The 15,623-nt window shown below is 40.7% G+C and overlaps 1 protein-coding gene across 1 annotated transcript; it reads right to left on the bottom strand.

Moving 5' to 3' along the window:
* Nucleotides 1–3,422: 3,422 nt before the first annotated feature.
* On the bottom strand, nt 3,423–7,137 carry LOC127577996 (insulin-like). The gene is made up of 2 exons (XM_052029703.1): nt 6,951–7,137; nt 3,423–3,577 (listed from the first exon to the last, which is right to left on the bottom strand). The coding sequence occupies exons 1-2, from the start codon at nt 7,135–7,137 to the stop codon at nt 3,423–3,425; spliced, it is 342 nt and encodes a 113-aa protein (XP_051885663.1).
* Between the last annotated feature and the right edge of the window lie 8,486 nt (nt 7,138–15,623).

Below are 15,623 nucleotides of genomic sequence, written 5' to 3'. Positions count from 1 at the left end.
GGATTTACTTAATTAGTAAACAAGCAATTAATTAAACAAAGAAATGCCTGATAAATTAAACAAAGAAATAGGTGTGCTTTTCTTAAATCAAGTTCTTTTGGTCTTTTTTTTGCTACAAGAGCAAAATCACTAATTTGGATCATAACAATGATCTGTTCAGGGTTGTGGGAGTGTGGTGTGGTGGGATCTACTGACAATTCTCTAGATGAAATATAGCAGGAAATAGTTCAAGGAGATGACCATCAATACCTCAGGATACTTTAACAAAAGATGGCCTTCAGCAACACCTGCACTAAATTGATTTCCCAAGGTTATGTAAAAAGATACAATTCCCTGCAATTATCTGTTTGCAAAAGATTCCTTCATTGAGTGGTTTTGTCCCAATCATAGCTGCTCTAATCCAGGGAATCCTTGTTCTATTATTAAAGGATGATTTGTGAATGGACTAAATTGGAGAAGGATATGGATGAAGCAGACCATTTCTACAGATTTGGTTCCGATGAAGAGTTTCTGAACTGAAATGTTAACTCTGTTTCTCTTTCCATAGATGCGGCCTAATCCGTTGAGTTTTTCCAGCAGTTTTTGCTTTGGCAACAGATTAGATATATAATTAATTTTAGAACTGTCAACAGTTTAGATGGGCAAAAAAAAGTTAGCCTTCAATCTCAGAAAGTTTGATTATTGCATTTCCTAACATTACATGACTGCACTGCAAGGTGTGTCAATGGCTATAAAATACATTTCAGAAGCCTGAGTATGAGAAAGATTTTATTTCATCACAAATTATTTGCTCCCCTTTCCTTAGGAGATGATACTGTGGTCAACCCCCCTATTACTTCTAAATTTTGTCAACCTGGTACTAGGTGTCACTGAAGAAAGTGTGAGCAGTGTTATGGATCCCAAGGTGTACTTGAAGTAGTTCATGTTGGTGACTAAAATTTCATAATGTTTGCAGTAAAATGATCCTGTCAGGATCTTGAAGGATAAAGGCTCAATTGGTTGACTTGATGCTCAGGGAAGGTTTTGGATCTGACCTTTAATCTGTAATCAATCACTTGCTTTGGCACTGTTCCTAAAGGACACTGAACCAGGAATGAGAAGATCTAACTTGGCACAGTTCAGTGATCAAACCTGAGCTGTTAATGGTGTGTGTGTGCTTTCAGATCACCTTGTGCAAAGTCTCTATCCACCGAGCCAGAGAGAAAGCCTACATCACTAATTTATAGCTTCCTCTCAATGATAATTCATTTTACTTGCAAGGTTGCCTCCAGTCATTATAGATATAAGATAGAGAACCTTCAGAGAAATTATTCCAAGGTAGATTGTTCCCATTATGGATTGTTCTCATTAATGTCAAGGACCTTTCTTTTGTTTGCAGTAGGATTATTTATAGACAGCACACTGGTGTAGCTAACAGGGCTGTCTGTGTGGAGTTTGCATGTTCTCCCAGTGATTGTGTAGGGTTCTGGTTTCCTCCAACATTCCAGAGATTTAGGGGTTGGTGGGTTAATTGACTGCTGTAAGTTGCCCCCGGTGTGTAGGTGACCCTAGTGGGAGAATCTGTGGGGGGTTGTTAGGAATGCAGGACAATAGGGGAATATTATTGGGAATAGGGGATATATATTGTGTTCCAAATATATGAGAGTTTTGCTTTGAGATTTCACTGCATTCTTCTTTATGGGATGTGGATGTTATTGTAAGGATTGATATTTATTTTACATTCCCAATTTCTCCTGCAAAGCCATTTTGGAGGGCAATTAATTGACTACCATGATCTTCAGTCAGGAGACACATACAGACCACAGCAGTTATAGATGACAGATTCCGTTTCCTGAAAGGTATTAATGAACCAGATAGTTTTTAACAACCATCCGTGGTTACTATCACTGCAACTGCCTCTTTGTTCCGGGTAATAAAGAGGAAAGGATTGGTGAGGACAAGTGTGGGCTTCTTATAGACCAGAAATAGGAGAAATTAGAATGGGGATTAAACAATTATTTGCATGTGCCTTCATAGAAAAACACAAAATGTACCTGATATATTGCAGAATCAAGGATTTACTGAGAATGAAGAAATGAAGGAACTAAATATTCAAAAAATATAGTCTGGAGAAGTTGGTGAGCTTAAATCACAATGACCTGATGAAGTACATCCAGGGTTTTGAAAGAGGTGACTTCCAAGGTCGTGGAAACTTTCGTTATCAACATCTAAAATCCAATAGATTCTGCAATTATTCCAGTGGATTGAAAGTCTGACCCCATTATGTAAGAAAGGAGGGAAAGAGAAAACAGGCAATTACTGAGTCTGATGTTAGTGGCTGGGAAGCTGCTGGAATCTAAAATGAAACATAACAAAACACCTTGAAAAGAATAATGGAACTGAGCAGAACCAACATGGGTTTATGAAAAGAAAATTCTGTTTGACATGTCTGTTAAAGTTTTTTGAGGATCTGACTAGCATAACAAATGGGAACCAGTGACTGTGATGTATTTGTCATGGATATAGCAGTGGCAATTTTTCACTTTTAGGTCAGTACCTGTTGATCTGATAGAATAAGAAAAAATGGTTCACTCAATCTTTTCAGCTTGACCCATCAATGTTTTTTCCCTCCTCAGCTGAATGGAAATACATGGAAATTGGCCCCAGAATGTAGACAACTGTTTGGCCACCACAGCTGAGCCCAATCCTGTTGACACTAAGAACCAATAGGAAACAGGACTGTGAGAAGTAATTTCCCTTTCCCCAGTAGTGGATATTATTGGAGAACTCGAGATTCTGTCTGAACCTTACAAGGAGCTAACTCAGCCGCAAGCACTGAAGCTAACACTATACACCACACTATATAGCCACACCATTTAGCTCAGTTAAACATTAGGCAGCTAAGTTATTGACAAGGTGTAATCTTAATTCCCTTGATTCCCTACACCAAAGCACACATTCAGTGAGCTTCCAACAGCCTCCAGCTGCAGCTTGTGTTGTAGGTAACACACCGAGGTCAAATTAGGAGTTTAAAGGAAGGACATGCAAAGGAAAATCAAAGCACCTGAAGCTGCTCTTTATTTTTAAAGTCACATACAAGTTACAATTTCCAGACTGTTTCAAACTGTGAAAGTGCGTAGAATGTGTGAGTTTATCCCTATAAACAGAGTATGCTTTGCTTCATTAGATAAAGGAAGCAGATCCATTCATGCTAATGAAACCCAGTAGGCAATAGATAGAAGGCATTTAAAAATACCTGAATTTTGGCAACAAAGGAAATATCTTTGTTGTACTTTTATTCAAATTCCCACAAAGGTATCTTTGACATAGTTAGATGTGACTTGCTTTATATTTATCAACGATGTGACACTGGACCTGCTTGCTTCACAATGGCTGCATGCTCCATTTTCAGGACTCTGTGACATTCAGGGCATTTATGTCTTTTACTGGTTACAGTAGCCTTCCAGATCAAAAAGCGAACAGGTATTGTGACAACAGTGTTCCACAATCCCCCTCTTCATCATCCGACCCAGCAGTTTATTGAATGGAATTTGATGCCCAATCTCATTTTCTTGAATGGATTCTTCCCCACGTAAAGCTGAAAGAGAATATTTTTGCAGGAAGTCAGTTTTTTACTTCTCTTTTTTCCTCCCAATTTCTTCCTGCACAGCATTCCACATTTTTCTACTTCCCTGCCAATTCAGATCATTCAGTTTGCAAGAAAGTTGAAACAGAAAACTATGGACGTGCTCTACAAGTGCTGTATGACTCTGACTCTAAAAAGAGAGTGCATTTTTCTGCTCAGTCTGAAATGTTAATCTGTTTCTCTCTCCACAGATATTGCTAAGTTTCCATTATTTTCTGTTTTTATTTTAGTTTCCCAAAGAAACAATTTGACCTTGCATTTTTTTTGATCAAGTAAAGAACCTGTAACTATCTATGCACCCTTTTCTCCCTCACTCCATCCATAGTATCCTGATACCAGACATGAATACAAGAACACAGATCTGAGTTCTGTCTCTCCCCCATATTGTAGTGGTGAAGGAAAGGAAAAAAAACAATGTTTTTATATATTCACCAATGTCTATCATTAAATCCACTTTTCTGAATATCCCTCAAGAAATATTCAAGCTGCAATGAATCTAGGGATGTGCATATAATTGGGAGAAGGTTGTTACTGGGTTTGGAATGATGGCTAGCATTTAAACACAACCTACCCCCCTCCCCCCCACCCATGCCAATTTTCTAATGTTCAAATACTTCCACATTTTACAAATAATTCTGCTTGAGCTGGGGTGTCCAATTCATGACACCACACTTTAAAAACTATGTTTGATAACAATCTCGGATAGAGTACACCAAGAGATTAGTACCATTCTGTTTTCTTTACTTTTCTTACTGAACAGAAGGTTATGTTGAGATTTGATAGGGGAATTCAAAGTTATGAGGGGTTTTTATGAATGTTGAAGTGTCCTGTGCAAGAATGATGTTTGTCCAAGCTGAGTGTCTGGAATGAGGGGCCAGATCCCAAAATGATATGTCGGCCATTCAGGACAGCACTAATAAGAAATTGCTTCACCCAATAGGTGGTGTATCTTTAGATTTCACTTCCCGAAAGGGCAATGGCAGTTCAGTGAGTGAATATATTCAAGGTGGAGACCGACAGATTTTCCACTATTAAAGGATCAACGAAGATAGGGTTAGTGCTGGAAAGTGGCACTGAGGTGAGTGATTAATCATGACATTATTAAATGATAGAGCAGGCACAGGGGCCAAACGGCCAATAGCTGCTTCCATTTCTAATATTCATATGATCGTCAGACAGAAGAGAGATTTAAGATAACTGCAAAAGAACAAGAAGGAAGATGAAGAGAATTTATTTTTATGCAGCCAGTTGAAATGATTTGGAATGCATCATCTGACAGGTAGAAGTAGATTCAAGACAGAAAAACTCCAATAATCGGCATGCAAGTGTTCAAAAATCCTGATCAGTCTGGAATGTGATTCGGGGTCCAGACGGAGTATGCGGCCAGACCCTGGGGGATCAGAGAGTGGTCAGGGCTAGGGTCCAGGCCATGAGCTGGAGCTGGGGCTGGGGTCCAGAACACCAGGGGCCAAGGGGTTTACATCTGGAGCTGGAGTCCAGAACACTAGGGGCCAAGGGGTTTACATCCAGAGCCTGGGTCCAGAGCGCTCGTATATTTTTCACTCCCTTTAAACTCAATGGGTTCACTGTAAAATTTATTGTACTACTGTGCAACATATTAAAAAAGTGGAGTAAAAGTGTGTTTGGGTATAACTGGACTAACAATCAATTGTCCAGAAAAAGTTTGGTAAGGGTGTAGAGATATTGAAACTTGCAGAAGAAAATTGCATACAAAATTGAAAAACAAAAACATAAAGCTATGGGATGAAGGATGGAATAAGGTTCCTTCAAAGATCAAGAGGGCAATATGGTAGCTATGATAATGGAATTTACAAAGGCCTTTGATAAGGTCCACTTAGTGGATACATGACTAAAGTATGAAGCCAGGTGGCAAATGGCAGAATTGTCAGCAACCTGACTGCAAACAGGGAAGCAGAGTAGAGCTTAAAGGTAGCTACTCAGACTGGCAAAACGTGAGATATGGTATTCCACAGTGATTGGTGCTGAATCCATTCTCTTTCCTATTTAATTACATAATTTGGATTTGGGAATTAAAAATATAATACCAAAAGAGTGGGTGACACAAAAATTGAGGAGGGGGGGAATTTGGGAGGGTTGTGGTGTTTGGATGGGAAGAGTGTACATGAGAAGGAATGCAACAAAATTAAAAGGACAAACAATCTGCTGGAGGAACTCAGGGGGTCGAGCAGCATCTGTGAGGCGAAAGGATTTGTTGACATTTCGAGTCGAAACCCTGCAGGGTTTCAACATGAAATGTCGAAAATTCCTTTCCTCCCACAGATGCTGCTAGACTCGCTGAGTTCCTCCAGCAGATTGTTTGTTGCTCCAGATTCCAGCATCTGCAGTATCTTGTGTCTCCAAAATAAAAAGAACAATAGTAAATGTAGTAAGTGCATAAATGGCAAATGAATTTGAACATACATTATTGTAAGATGGAACTTTTAAACAGGGAATAAGGCCACACACGCCTAGGAAAATAAGAATTTAAATCAATGAAAGGAGCAATGGAACTAAAGGTACAAATTAAAAAGGAAGTTACAAAACAAGCTGATTAGGCTGTAAACATGAAACCAAATACAGTGGAGCATTATTAACATTGCAAAGCAGGAAATGTATTTTAAGCTTTTTGCTTTTTGAGTTCATGTCTGCTCCCATGTTAGGAAAAGGATGTAGAGACACAGGGAAAAGAAAAGCTTCTCAAAGATGGTGCAAGAGCTGGGAGGTCAGATCTAGTATGAAACAGACTGAAACTTTTTTTTCATGAGAGAAGAAAAAGCTGAGATGTGCCATAATCAAGGCCTTTAAATTATGAAGAAGCTTGACTGTTGACATGGGGAAGTCATTTCCACTTGTGAGCAATGAATATAAGACAGTCATTAATGAATCTAATGAAGAATTTAGGAGGATATGCTGAGAGTGGAAATAGATATGGAAATTTTTACCACAAGAAGTAGCAGAAATGAAAAAGATTAGACACACTTTACAGGAAACTAAATGTCCATGAGGCAGAAAGAAAAACTTGCTGGCGGTGAGAAGAAGCATATTGGGTGGAGAAGTACTTATAATTTCAATGGAATGATGACTTCAATGCCATCCTTCTGAAATAATACCAGGGAGATGGGAATAATTGGATAGCTCCTTCATGTTACTCTGTCATTCACTCAAAGTCCATCTAAAGAGGAAATCCATCCTTCATGATACCTTTCCAATGTCATTGAACTATGATTTTCAATAACTACACAAGAGTCAGGACAACCAACTGATTACTGTACTAGAAATTATTTTTAACATGAAGGCTACATACCTAGAAACTGCTCTGCACCTCTCTTCGCTTTAGGTAAATAGTAGAATCCCTTTGGTCCACACACAAAGTACAAAGCATCTACTAGGTGAGAGCCACACAGGTGCTGTGAAGATAGTGTTTCTAATCCTTTAGGGCAAGAAAAGATGATCAATGCAGACACCAGCATGATTTGGTTCCAAAACACCATTTCAATGGAAGAGGTGGGTCTTCCTTTTAGAGAGAAAAGAAATAGACATTAAATTCAGATTGTGCCATTTACATCTGCAGAATGTCTGCAACTTCAACACTGACAATTTCTAAGATAACTTCAGAAATTTTGTCACTGTATTTACAAGCAGGTGCATTAGCTAGTTTTTGCATAACAATATCCAAAAGCAGGGATGATATGCAGGACAGGATAACCTGTTTCAGTGCTGTTTGCTGAGGTGTTAAATGTTGGCCAGGCCACCTCCTTGATCTTCATTGCACTTCCACCTTGAGTGACTAGCTGAGCTTTTCACACTGAACTGAGATGTTAACCTCAGTTATAGGTCCATGTTTTGGAGCAGACTTTTGATTCAGAGGCAGAAGTTTAACTCCTGAGCCAAAGATGCAACACGTAGAAGGGTGGAAAGAATAGTTCCACTAACTTTACAAATACTGTTAAATCAAATGCCGTGCCTTATTCAGATCTCAAAAGTAATCAAAAGTATTTCACTGTAACCTTACCTGATCAGTCTGCTGTAGCTTGTCTCTGAATCTGTTCAATTCGTGAAGGTCTTTAGGAAGCCAGTTAATTTATAGAGCACAGTGGTTCATGTGTTTGTTTTTTAAATCTATATTAGGCACTTTAAGCATCTCTCACCTTAATTCTCAAGCAAAATGTTGCTGTCTTTGCACATTAGGTAATCATCACATTTTGCAAGTCATTTAACTTATATCCTGTAATTGTTTGCACTGGTAATCTCTATCCCTATCATTCATTTATGCTCTGCATCAGAAGCCATTCATAAAACATGGTCATTTCACTTTCAAGAGCTGTTAAACCTTTCTGAACAGCTCTTAAAGTGTCCACTGGTCAATTAGTAACAACTGGGGCTGTTCTGGTAGACAGTGCTGGTGTATTAATTGCATTCTTTGTTTTGTTTGTTGGAGTTTGTGACGAAAAGGGGATGCATTTTAGCACTTAAAATGCTGGATTGCCCATCCTAATGAACCAGTTGATTCATTGATATAGCAGTTTTCTCAGAATAGAACCAAACCATATTGACATGGGACAGACAATGAGCTTGCAATCACTGGCTCCATTACAAATGAAAACCTTTGGTTTTCCAGATTTGAAAGATTAATGGCTCACTTTATTTTTCCCTCTGTTCAGCTATTTCTGTTTTTCCCTTTACTCCCAGCATTCTCCTATCTCTTTCTGGCCCATGTCCAGCTCTAAACTATTGTTACTTGCAGCATTTTATTATGTCTCTCTTTTGGTCATTGGCGTGAATGGTGTGTTTTTTTGTATGAGTGGAGATTAAGCAGATTGGCCTGGACTCTCTCTTGAGCTTAGAATACTGAGCAATGATCTCATTAAACCGTATAAAATTCTCACAGGGCTTGACAGGGTAGATGCCCAGTTGAACTTTTCCCCTGGAACCACGGTCACAGACTCAAAATAAAGAATCAGCCATTCAGGACAGCATTGAGAAAGATTTTTTTTACCCAGTGGAAGATGAATCGTTGGAATTCACTACATGAGGGAACTCTAGACGTTCAGTATATTCAAGAAAGTGCTTGATAGCTTTTGAGATATTAGGGAATGGAAAGGCATGACATCAGTACAGATAAGTGCCACTGAGGTAAAAGTTCAGCCACAATCTTGTTGTGCAGTTGTGCAGCATGAGGGGCTGAATGGCCAACTCCTGCTTCTTTTTCTTATTAAGTTGCACAACTGCAGTTTCAAATGTTTATCCTCCCCTAAATTCTCTCCATCTCGAGATATTGTTTGTGGCAGTTTTGGCTTTGTCCAAAAATCTCACCCAAATTTTATTTCCGTTGACATTGATTGGTGGGATGTAAATGGAGCTATCTATTTGTCATCTGTTTTATACAGTTGTACAATCAATCTTGATTCCCTTGAATCTTGAAGTCCTTGAATGCTAACAGCCATTCATTACTTCATCCAAGTTACCAGTCTCTATGTGTGGATGCTGACTTTCAGCTGGCTATTACAAAATGGAGGACATCCCAACCAAATCCATTTCTAACCCCACACATTTATATGTTGAGTTTTTACCCGGAATTCCCTGGATAATAGTTAGGAGTCGAAACCATGCTGAACTTTTCAACATTTAAACATTCCTTAACTTTTATCCTTTAAATTTAAAGGAACTTAATTTTAAATTTAACTTTTAAATATCCATCTCATTCCTCTTTATTAATGTCCTGGCTCTGCTCAGTCATTTCAGGATAAAAGTGAACCTCCCCAGGTTGAATCTGTCAGACATGTGCTGTCAATCAGAGAACAAAATAAATAGAAAATCAAAGCTTTTGCCTTTAACTTTTATTGAGAAGTAATTGTATAATTTTATACACATCCCACCTTTAGTGAGACTCATGAACATGTGGGAGAGGGGGTGGAAGAGGATAGATGTTAGTGTCAATAATGTCCCCAGTCTCCCAATTGTAACGTTACAGCTCTAGCCATACGCACATTTGTTTCAGCATTGGTCGCAATATGAGATATACAACATATAGAAGAGTTGGGACGTTATATTTCAACTTTATTAAACACTGGTTAGGCCGCACTTGGAGTATTGTGGCAGTTCTGGCCACCACACTGTAGGATGGATGTGGTTGTACTGGAGGGAATACAGAGGAGATTCACCAGGATGCTGCCTGGATTGGAGGACTTCAGTTACAGGGAGAGACTGGATAGGCTGGGCTGGTTTTCCCTGGAATGAAGGAGGCTGAGGAGTGACCTGATAGAAGTGTACAAGATAATGAGAGGCATTGGTAGGGTAACTTGTCAAAATCCTTTTGCCATTGTAGGGATATCATAAACAAGCGGGCATAAGTTTAAGGGGAGAGGTAGAAAATTTAAAGGGGATTTGAAGAGTATGTTTTTAACACAGAGAGTGGTTAAGATATCTTTATTAGTCACATGTACATTGAAACACACAGTGAAATGTGTCTTTTTGCGTAGAGTGTTCGGGGGGCAGCCTGCAAGCGTCACCACGCTTCTGGCACCAACATAGCATGCCCACAGCTTCCTAACCCATACGTCTTTGGAACGTGGGAGGAAACCGGAGCACCCGGAGGAAACCAACTCAGATACAGGGAGAACGTACAAACTCCTTACAGACAGTGGCCGGAATTGAACCCGGGTCACTGGTGCTGTAATAGTGTTACGCTAACCGCTACACTACTGTGCCTGCCAACATCTGAAACACACTGTCAGGGAGGTTGTGGAGTCAGATAGAATCCCTATGTTTAAGAGGCATTTAGGCAGACAATTAAATAGGCAAGTCATAAAGGGATGTGGTCCTAATGTAGACAAATGGGATTAGTGAAGATGGACAAAAAGGTTGGCGTGGAGGTGATGTGCTGAAGGACCCGTTTCTGTACAGTACAGCTCTTTGACTCTATAAGCCTTTCTGCAGGCATTTTAAAATTCATCTCCATTAATATACGCACACCTGGGCAAGGACTATATTTCAAGTGCTGGGGCTTAGAATCGGTGGGCTCCTCCTTCAAACTGTTTCACAATCTGAACTGGTTCTGAAGCTTATTAACTGTAGCTGTATGGGCAAATGCCACTGTCAATTCTCCAGATTGGGATCATGTCACAATGTAACAAAAATCACCTTTATAGAGTAGGAAGGTATTCAATGGTGCTTCGCAGGGAGCATAAATGAACTGTGCCAAAAAATGGAGTGATGAGGAAGATTGTCCATAAAAAAAAGAGGTGGGCTTTATAGGTTTTACAAAAATGAGAGGAGGGAATGGAACAGTTTAAGAAGTTAATTCCAAAAATGAGAATGAGCATTCGTGGAGTAAAAGCAGGGGAATCGATAACGCCAATCAGAGCAAAAGGTGATTGGTGGAGTGGATGGGGAGCAGAGTCCAGTGCTGGGATGCTGTAATGTAACGCAGGTTAGAAAGCAACAGAGATTAAGAGACAGGGGAGGGGGGTGGGGGGTGGAGAGAGAGAGAGAGAGAGAGAGCAGCGAGGTATTTGAGGTACTGGTGGACCAGAAGCCAATTTACATGAGTTGGGATGGGTGTGATAGAAGAACATAGGATACAGAAGAACTTCTTTGTCAGGAGAATGCAAGGCGTTCTCCAACATGCATAGGTGAGTCCAAGGGGAATCATGGAACACTTTAGCTTTGGATGATCTGGAACAGTAGACAGTCCTTTGTAAAAATATACTGGTCGTCAAATCTACCTGTCAGGCAAAACATCCGACTGCATAATGGCACCAAGAGAGCTGGAGCTGACCCTAGTCAGTGATACTGTTATATTGTCCACCCAACCTATACTCAGTTCTGTGGTTAGAGTGCCAGGATCTTTGCAAATCCAAGGAGACAGCTAATGCTAGAAAGCAATTCTTAAACCTGCTTTAAAACCTTACCAGACAATTCAGACAATCTGGATGATGACTAAAAGATAACATTGATCAAAGGACCAAACATGTACCTTCCCTGTACCATGTACCTTCCCTGTAAAGAGCAGTTATTAAGCATCTTTCATAAGCGGTGGAATCCCCAACACAGTTTATAGTTTCTGAAGACCTAGGTGCCAGACTTTAGGAAAAGTGTGAAAGCTTAGGCAAGGATGCAGAAGACATTTACCCAAACGATTCCATGGATGAAGGTCTTTAGTTATGTGGCTAGCTTGGAGAAGCTGGAGTTATTCTCCTTGGAACAGAACAGGTCGCAAGGGAATTTGATAGAGGTATTTAAAATCATGAAGGCTATTGAGAAAATAGGTAGAGAGAATTTGTTCCCATTGGAAGAAGGTTCAAGAAGCAGGGGGACGTAGAATGAAGGTGATTAGCAAAAGAACCAAAAGAAATATGAAGAAAATATTTATTACGCAGTGAGTGGTTTGGGATCTAGAATGCACAGTCAGGGATAGTCCTGGAGGTGGATTAAATTGTAACCTTCAAAAGGGAGCTGGATACATATCTGAAAGGGTAGAATTCGCAGAGCTGTGGGGAGAGGGCAGGGCAATGGGCCAAGATCAATTGCTCTAGCGTGGAGTCAGTGTGGAATTGATGGACAGAATGGCCTAATTCCATGCTGTAATTATTTGGTGATTCTGTGAAATGCTTTCAACCTGTGGTCATTGCTGCAATGTAGGAAATATTTCAGCCAATGTACACACATCAAGTATCTTCAACAGCCATATGAGAATGACTCAATAATCTGTGTTTTCTCAAGATGTTGATTTCTTCACTCCTTCCAAAAATCCGTTAGGAAAGCTACAGAAACCTTGCCAGATATATAACACTTAAGTCTCTCCTAATAGAGCAGACCAAATCCCGACATGTAATATCCAGGAAGAACTTTGATGGTAAATTTCACAGATTTGGATCCTTCCCTCAATATCATTTCATGAACATTGCCAGGCAAAAGCAGATTAAGGTGTGGCCATATTTTTGGATCTGCATTGGTGATTTCAATGGAATGAATTCAGGATGGTGAGTACATATGGTGTCACCACTTTACAACATATCAGGTGCTACCGACCAGGAAGGAATTTCTAGGAAAGATTTTTAAATCTATTGTCAATCCAGCCTTATTAATGAAGTGTGTTTTGGCCACTTGGCAACTACAATGAGCAAGCTGACATATCCTTGAGGTTACCATTGACAATATTAGTCAGTGTTTTTAGCAGACTGGTACCACATAGTTTTTGAAGACGTATAACACTTAAAATGAAGAGTTGTGCCTTGTGCTATACAACAGAATCTCGTTCGGATGCAGTAATTCATTTGGTCGTCAATTGGCTAAAACTAACCCTTGCTGCCAGCTCCCTCTACTGGTGAAAACATGTTACCCCGACCAGAATGAAACTGGAAAATTCTGGAATTTGACAATAACTCTGTCAGTTGCTGAAAGCAAGAAGGTAGTTAAGGGTGGAGATTTACACCCTTTTTTATGAAGGATTTAATCATTTCTAGTCCTTTGGGCTTTATAGAGCTTGGATTCAATGAGCCTGCTGTCTCTTACAGCTGATAAGAGAGTGTAGAGTGAACCAAGGATCAGAGCATCTTTAGATAAGAAGTCCCCAGTGTCTGCACATCAGATGTGCAGTACAACATCTCAAATGAAAACCCTTGTAATTTGGACAAAGGGCTTATCTGGTTGTTTTTGGTGATCAGCGTTCCATTTCTCAGTATTCCGACAGGGATATATTTTTCTTTCAGCTTACTAACACATTTCCTTGTCCTCTACTCTCCTTTCGGGATGGTCCAGTTTATTATTCCACTGCCCTATGTTTCAGCTGTCCCTCCCCTGCCTCCCTTCTGGTATGATTTGGGATGTGTAACAGAAAAAGCTGGAAGAAGCCAGCCAGTTGTGGAGTTCATTCCTATTTGCTCCACCACTGAGTTAGGTTGACATTTTCCACTGCCAGCCTGGTCTCATTGCCTGCATTCCCACTTCAGAGCAACACCCCAAGATTTACCTCTTTCTAGATGCTCCAGATTAACCATTCTCATGCAGTGTTGAGAGGTGTCTTCCAGAAGCGACATTAACCTGGGACCTTGTCTTCACTCTCAGGTGGGACGTAAAAGATCTGAAGCAGAGCAAGAGCAATGAATTCCGAGACACAAGAGATTCTGCAGATGCTGGAATCTGGAGCAATACACAAAAAGTGCTGGAGGAATTCAGCAGGTCAGGGAGGGAAATAAAGAGTCGACATTTCGGGCCGAGACCCTTCAATCAGGGTGGTGTCCCAGCCAATATTCATCTCCTAACCAATATCTCCAAATAAAGATGTCTTCATGCTGTTTGTGGGACCTAACGGTTAGCACAACGCTATTACAGCGCCAGGGTTCAATTCTTGCCGCTGTCTGTAAAGAGTTTGTACATTCTCCCCGTGTCTGCGTGGGTTTCCTCCAGGCGCTCCGGTTTCCTCCCACATTCCAAAGACGTACAGGTTAGGAAGTTGTGGGCATGCTATGTTGGCGCCAGAAGCATGGTGACACTTGCGGACTGCCCCCAGAACACTCCATGCAAAAGATGTATTTCATTGTATGTTTCGATGTACATGTGACTAATAAAGATATCTTATCTTATCTAACAGCTGCAAATTCCAGCAACAACGACACTTCACAAGTACTCCACTAGCTGTGACTCCTTTGGGCATTTTCAGGGGATGTGAAAGTTGCTATATTAATGCGAGAGTTTAAGCTCCTCAAATCTGTAATGTAATCTCCAATAATATTTTCATTGCTCATTGTATTACCTCTAGGGAAAAGCTAACTTGCTTAATGGAACATTTTGGTCCTACCCATCAGTGTAACCCCAGTTTCCTTTTGGCTGGCTGCTTTAACACCTCATTCCATTTTATCTATAGTCAGCCCCTTGACTCCTTGACCCAGACTCAATACAGACTAACTAATTATTTTAAGTTAAATTAATTATTGAGCAACACACACAAAATGCTGGAGAAACTCAGCAGGTCAGGCAGCATCTATAGAGGGAAATGAACAGTCAACATTTCAGGCTGAGACCCTTGATCAGGACTGGAAAGGAAGAGGGCAGAAGCTGGAATAAAATGGTGGGGGGAGGGGGAGGAGCACGAGCTGGTGGGTGATAGGTGAATCCAGGTGAGGGGGGAAGGTAGGTAGGTAAGGGAGGGGGGATGTGGGAATGATGGGAGAAGCTGGGAGGCAGATTCTCCCATCTTTCCCACTTCACCACCCCCCCACCCCCCCCCCCCCCCCCCCCCCATCCTTTTATTCTGGCTTCTGCCCTCTTCCTTTCCAGTCGTGATGAAGGGTCGCAGCCCGAAGCATCGACTGTTTGTTTCCCTCCATAGATGCTGCCTGACCTGCTGAGTTCCTCCAGCATTTTGTGTGTGTTGCTCCAGATTTCCAGCATCTGCAGAATCTCTTGTGTCTTAATTAATTATTGGTTTTCTGGTCTGAATATCAACTTTTGCAATACCAGAGTATGTTATATATTGTGGGAATCTGTCAGGTTGAGTTGTTCACTCAGTGTTTAAGTTTGGAGGTATGGGAGGAAGTAGATATACTGTATAATTCTAACCCTGTGTTGATGCATGAGCCCATGTTGTTTGATTTTCTTGACTCAAGACACCATTGCAGTTTTCTATTTTAGCTTCAGTTGAGTTGAATTTTCAGCATTTGGTCTCTTTCCCCCACTTTTCTGTTGATATGATACTCATTTCACAATGAGGGGAAAGAGGCCTCGTGGATTGAGGGTAAGGGGCAGACAGAGATCTCATGGGTTTAGGGCCAATGGGAGAGGCTCTGTGGGTTTCTTGGAAGCTACTGTGGGAAAAAGTGGGTTGACAGTCTGAGCACCAAGAGGCTGTCACGTGCTGGCACCAGGGAGCGGTTTTCCACCCTGGGTTTTCTGGGAGAAGTTCGGGCTGTGGACTAGGTCATAGACTGAACAGCTGGAAAATGAAGCAGGTCAGGGTGGTGTTGGAAGTCAGAGAACT

The sequence above is a fragment of the Pristis pectinata genome, chromosome 14, assembly GCF_009764475.1.
Source record: "Pristis pectinata isolate sPriPec2 chromosome 14, sPriPec2.1.pri, whole genome shotgun sequence".
In the NCBI taxonomy this organism is placed as follows: domain Eukaryota; kingdom Metazoa; phylum Chordata; class Chondrichthyes; order Rhinopristiformes; family Pristidae; genus Pristis; species Pristis pectinata.
Note: the sequence above shows the minus strand (reverse complement) of the source record. Positions and strands in the feature narration are given on the sequence as shown.